The 6,362-nt window shown below is 40.6% G+C and overlaps 1 protein-coding gene across 1 annotated transcript; it reads right to left on the bottom strand.

Annotated features, from left to right (window-relative positions):
• Nucleotides 1–415: 415 nt before the first annotated feature.
• aldh8a1 (aldehyde dehydrogenase 8 family, member A1) lies at nucleotides 416–5,514 on the bottom strand. The gene is made up of 7 exons (XM_015947102.3): nucleotides 5,267–5,514; nucleotides 3,952–4,099; nucleotides 2,692–2,847; nucleotides 2,469–2,618; nucleotides 1,910–2,166; nucleotides 1,311–1,472; nucleotides 416–1,232 (listed from the first exon to the last, which is right to left on the bottom strand). The coding sequence occupies exons 1-7, from the start codon at nucleotides 5,411–5,413 to the stop codon at nucleotides 780–782; spliced, it is 1,473 nt and encodes a 490-aa protein (XP_015802588.1). The 5' UTR covers nucleotides 5,414–5,514; the 3' UTR covers nucleotides 416–779.
• Nucleotides 5,515–6,362: the final 848 nt, after the last annotated feature.

The following is a 6,362-nucleotide window of genomic DNA, read 5'->3' as shown; positions in this document are numbered from 1 at the left end:
CGTCTGTCCTTAAGTGTGTCATAGATCTTATCTAGGATGACTCAAACATGTTGACCAGTATGCGGCCTTCGGGTGAGGTTTCCAGTTAGTGCAGCAAAACAACTGGACAAAGCGATGAGTTCAGGGACAATTATGACCTCAGACACACAAAAACACAGAAATCAATGCTTTTGTTTTCAGAATGTCGAAAACATTTAAATCCTGATTAATGTGCAGCATGATGACATAATTTGTGAATGAATCTTAATTTTTACAATAGTTTTCCCTTTACTTTCTCAAATTAATATTCAAATTTTGTCATCCTAATACTCTGATTGAAGTTTTTGTTTACTTGCTACAAATAAACTCTTTCTTAAAAATAAAAAATCTGGTTAACGTGGTCGGTTGATCTGGAACTCAAAGATCTGATGTCTGGTGGAGTTTTATTCTTTTATTGGTTTATGAACACACCACTGCCTTGTAGCAATGAAACAAGACATTTTCACAGGTCTTTAAGCACACCGCCAATCATTTACACCAGCAATAACAAATGTTCCAAGTTGAAGTTTTTACTTCCAAGTCATAATTTCCACATTAATTTATTTTTTATGCTAATCTTATGTTCAGGCTTTTTAAGGATTGTATCAGCAGGTCAGAGATGTACAAACCAGAATCTGTGCCCGTCTAATAAAAACAATAAGTGTTTTATTCAACTTTTATTAGATTTTTTTAAATTAAATCTAGAGATGTGACTTAATTGCAATGTTAAGCAATTTGAGAGGATGGAAGATTTGATCTTCTCAGTGTTTGATCGTGATGCTCTTCACCTCTGTGAAGAAGTGATAGGAATCCTTCCCTCCTTCCCTCCCCACACCAGAGCTCTTCATTCCTCCAAAAGGCAGATTCAGATCTCTCACCAGCCAGCAGTTGGTCCACACCAGACCCGCTTGTAACCGCTCTGCCACCCGGTGAACCCTACCCACGTCCCTGGACCACACAGTGGCAGACAGGCCGTAACGCACATCGTTACCCCTAGCAACAGCTTCCTCCTCACTGTCAAAGGGGCTGATGCAGGTGACAGGTCCAAAGATCTCCTCCTGCATGACGCGTGAGCTGTCAGGTAGGCCTGAGATAACTGTAGCTGGCATGAAGTAGCCAGATTTGTTGTGTGCAGGGAGGTCCAGCTGGTCAACCCCCTCACCACAGTGAATTATGGCACCTTCTGATTTAGCAAGCGCCACAAAGCCACGAACCTTGATATTAGAAGCAGAGAGATGTTTTAAATTAAAGCTCTTTAAAAAAAGAAAACATATAAACTATGTGTAGCTCACCTTCTCTAGGTGCTCCTTACTGATGAGAGCTCCATTGTTGTTTTGGGAGTCAGAGGGAGAACCAGTCTTCCACTTTTTAGCTGCAGCCACAAACTTTTGTAGAAATTCAGAGTAAATGCTCCTTTCTACATAAATCCTGCTGGTACATAAGCAGATTTCTCCCTGTGAGGGGGAAGAGAGGAGTCGTTTTACTTTCTCTTGATAAAGTGTGAACCAATATCTCCACCATGTGACCATAATATGTAACTACACCCTGGTCACAAACTGCACAGTAAATAAAATACTGGTTAGGAATGTGTGTGTGTGTGTGTGTGTGTGTGTGTGTGTGTGTGTGTGTGTGTGTGTGTGTGTGTGTGTGTGTGTGTGTGTGTGTGTGTGTGTGTGTGTGTGTGTGTGTGTGTTTGGCAAAATACCCCAAAACAATTAATAAATAATAAGGAAAATAACTGAAGAAGCAATACAAAAATAATGCATTCTCCTCTTTGAAGCACGGTGGCGGAATCATCATTGTGTGGGAAATCTGAGCCAAATTCTCACGAAAATTAATTTCAAAATTAAGTGTGTCTCATAGAAAGATGGTATCAGCGTTAATCTCTCACCTGATTGGAGAAACTGGAGCGAATGGTTGTCTCTATACACTGCTCCATGTCTGCATCAGCAAAAATAATGGCTGGGTTTTTACCCCCCAGCTCCAGGGAGAGCTTCTTACAATAGGGGGCGCTCCGCTCAGTGATGCGCTGGGCAGTTGCTGAAGAACCAGTGAAGGAGATCAGTGGGACATCAGCGTGGGCAACAAGAGCATCACCTGCTCTTGGACCAGTCCCAAACACAAGATTCACCACACCTGGAGGGACGCCTGCAGCAGAGAGACAGCTCCATGTCTCCTTCTAGGTACCACCTCACTGTTCATAGTAAATATTTAAAGTTGCACTAACTAGTATAGTAATGAGCCTTTTAGATTGCATTAGTTCACTAGGAGTATCAAGTGGTGCAGCATCTTGGTAAACTCGGAGTACTTTGGTTCCAAACAGATAGCAAAAACATTTCATTTCTTAAGAGTGTAGTAAAAGTGCAGTCAGTATAGTTTATCCAGATTCAGCTAGTGCAAAAGAAGACTCATGAGAGCTGGCCACATAAATTGCCATACTGTAGTCCTACCAGCTTGCTGCATCAACTTGCACATCATCCAGGCGGTCACAGAGGTCATCTCACTGGGCTTGGCAACCACCGTGTTACCGGTAGCGATTGCAGGTGCAATCTTCCATGTCAATAGATACAGAGGGAGGTTCCAGGGACTGATCAGACCAGCTGAGAACACCAGTAATAACAATTTCAGACCGGAAAATTTACAAATATTAATGCAAATACACAGAGATCTTACCCACTCCCACTGGACAGCGCACAGTGTAGTTCAGGCAGCCCATGTGGCCAATCTGGCTGCAGTCGGTGGTGTGGTGGAGCACGGACGATGCAAAGAAGCGAAAGTTGTACACAGATCGAGGAATGTCCACGGTACGAGCGAACATCAGGGTTTTACCTAGATGTGATCATCAGAAAAAATACTTCATAAGTGCATGAAGTAAGACTGACATCCTGTGGTCAAAAGTTGGTACTGCAGTTCATGTTTCAAAACAAACAAGACCACTCCGAGTGATTCTCCCCCTCCTGTTGGTTGTTCAGTTCTGTTCAGTTCATTTTTATTTCAAAAATTTCACACATGTATCATTACCAAATTTAATTCCATTGTTTGTTAGAAAGGAGTAGGCAGAAGTATTTACTTATATGTCCCTACCCCAAGTTTTACCTCTCATTCATTTAATTTTCTTTCAATCTTAAATGAAACAAACAACATATGGAAAACAAATATTAAAAAAATAAACAAACAACATATGGAAAACAGAGAATGTGTAAATTTGCAGATTCAACAGTTATGAAGAAAAAAAGAAAAACCAAACAAACCAAAAAACACCAAAAAGAAGCACAACAGCATAACCATCCACATTCACCGTCCTGGGTTATCCCTGTTTTCTTCATTCTTACACTTATTTAAAATTAGGTTTTTATATTTTACTTTAAACTGGTTTATGTTTTTACTTTCTTTAATCTCTTCTGTTAGACTGTTCCGTAATTTAACTCCTGCAACTGCGACTGACATAGTTTTTAAAGTTGTTCTAGCACTTTGTATTTTTAACTTCAATTTCCCTCTTAAGTTATACCCACCTTCTCTTTCTTTTAACAATACACAGATTTCTTTTGGAAGCACTTTATTTCTTACTTTATACATTACTGGTGCTGTTTTGAGCTTCACCAAGTCTTGGAATTTAATAGCTTGCATTTCGACAAAGAGTGCATTTGTATGGTTCCTGTACCCCACATTATTAATTATTCTAATGGCCTTTTTCTCTATTATAGTTATCGTCTGTATGGTCCTTGTTGTGGTGCCAAACGATTCAATTTTCAAATATTTATATCCAGCAGTAACAGAACAGTGCTCTAAACCTACAATAAAGGTAATAATTAAAAATTAAAGTAACAATAATGTAAGTTTATAATGTTTATTAAAACATTCCAATATTTTACAGATTTTTTTAATTCATCAGGCTTGAATTAGATGCAAGAACTACTGAGGGTCAGAGAGCACCTTGGTCTCTGGACTCAGCTTGGACAAAGTCCTCCATGTTGGCTTCAATCAGATCCGCCAGCTTGTTGAGGACATCCGCTCGCTGCTGGGGACTCCGCGCTGACCAATCAGGGAAGGCCTTTTTTGCGGCCGCCACCGCCGCGTCCACCTGAAGACATCATCGGCATTTGATTCTCAAACATCATGCTGTATTTTTACAAGAATAACAGTTTTGAATAGAGTAGACCTTATTGATCCCCAGCGTGGAGCACATTCACTTGGAGAATAGGAAAAACATTACACAAGGGCATTTGGCTATTATCTGACCTTCAGCAATAAGAAAATAAAATTAAATAAAAATAGAAACATTGAGTTTCGAAGAAGAAACATTCTAAAAGATACAGACATACAAATGTGCATTGCACAGGTATTGAATAGCTCTGATGTTAGCATTTACGTTTATGTTTGTTTATTTATTACACAGTCGCTTTTATCCAAAGCGACTTACATTTATAACCTATAGGGCATGTTGTGACCTGTGGGGGAAACTGGAGTACCCGGAGGAAACCCACTCATGCATGGGGAGAACACGCAACTCCACGCAGAAAGGCTGCAGCCGAGTTTCGAACCTGCAACCTTCGTGCTGCGAGGCAACAGTGCTAACCACTGTGGCACCATGCAGCCCATGCAGATTTAGCCAGGTAATGCCAGTACTGGTTTGGCTCCGGAGTTATAGTCCTGCAGTGGGAATGAATGACCTACGGTAGCACTATGTACCAAATGTACATTTTGCACAATTAAACTACGAGGAGAGATCATATGAATATCCGTGTCTGTGTTTATCACCAGCTGTTTGGTCTCATGTTTCTCATGAAATGCATTTGGGTTTACAGGATGTCAAGTTTCGAGTTTAATAAGCATTAAAATAAACTTGCTGGTCATTCAAACGACACAAAAAGGTACTTTTATTTCAAAAGAGCTGTATTTTCTCGTAGCTCACTATAATCTCGTCACCCGTGGAGAAAAAGGTTAAACTTTTATTGACTTTAGTGTTTAATGATTGCTTGGCTGTTGACGCTGCAAAGAGCAAAGGTCCTCCTCAGACGTGAAGCAGTGTCTAAATGAAACGATGTATTTGTGTCAAAAATGAACCTTCTACATGTTTTTCACATTTCAACAAGAAGGATTTTAATCAAATTAAAGTCCAAGCAAACATAAACCAATCTGTCATTTATTTTGCACAGGCATCTACTTCTGTGTAAAACAATTTCATTACAAAAGCTGATATAAAATACACGACACGATCACAAAAACACAACATGATCATGTCCCCCACCTCCTCCTCGCCGCTGTCCGGTACTTTGCAGTAGACCTCCCCAGTGGAGGGATCATAGGAGTCAATGTGACTCCTGCCAGGGATGAACTTTCCTCCAATGTAGTTCTCCAGAACCAAAAAACTGGGCTTTTCTGCACCGTTTTGCATGGCTGCAGTCAGAGTAAAGCATCCAAACGGGCTGCAGCTCTCGTCTCAAGCACAAGCAAACCCTAGGGTGAACCTGGTCCTCACTGGTCCTCCCACTCTGTGGTTAGTGATTAACACCGAAGCTGCTGGAAAACTGGTAGAAATCAGAAACATCTGGGCTTTAGTTCATCAGAGACAAATAGTGGGGACATCTTTAGGGGGGGGGGGGGGGGGCATGGACCCCAGATTAGGAACCACTGATCCAGACTAGATCTAGATTAACACTAGAGCTAATTTCGGTCATCCTTCATAAGTAAATGCTGCTGCTAAACTGACTTTCCCACTTAAACCCCAGTCTTCCTCACAAAACCACCGATGAATAAAGGTTCATATTCATTATAGAAGACCATCTCTTTTATCCTGGTGCATGAATCACTCAACAGTGAACTGGAATGTTTCACTTTGTGAAGAGCCGACAATTGTGATTTGGTGCTATATAAACAAACTGAATTCTTACATTTGTCCAAAATTGTCCTTTTTAAAAAAAAAACAGCTCCTGCTAACCTAGCATGGAACCCTTGTGAATACACGTGGTGACATTTATGTCATATTTTAACCAAACTCTTGAGTTTTATTATAAAGTTCTTGGTTTCAAAAACTGCGTAAAAGTAAACAACCCAACAGCAAACGCAGAAATACCGCCACTCAGAAGAGACTCTGGTTCCAACTTAACCTGATTTCTTTCTGGATGTTGGAAGAACAAAAGATGTCAGGAATCAAAAAGTCAAGCTTGCTCCAAGTCTTGCAAACTATTTATTTGATTTTTCCAACAAAGATTTGCATTTGTATTTCTGGTGTTGATGGTGTTCTTGGTGCTTTCCAGGCTGCTGACAGGCCAGCTGCAGTTGTGTCACTCCTACAGCTGACAGGAAATGATCACCGTCTCTTTTTGGCTTCCATCTTGCCGCGC

This window comes from Nothobranchius furzeri, chromosome 2 (genome assembly GCF_043380555.1).
Source record: "Nothobranchius furzeri strain GRZ-AD chromosome 2, NfurGRZ-RIMD1, whole genome shotgun sequence".
In the NCBI taxonomy this organism is placed as follows: Eukaryota; Metazoa; Chordata; class Actinopteri; order Cyprinodontiformes; family Nothobranchiidae; genus Nothobranchius; species Nothobranchius furzeri.
This window is presented reverse-complemented; position numbering and strand designations above follow the sequence as displayed.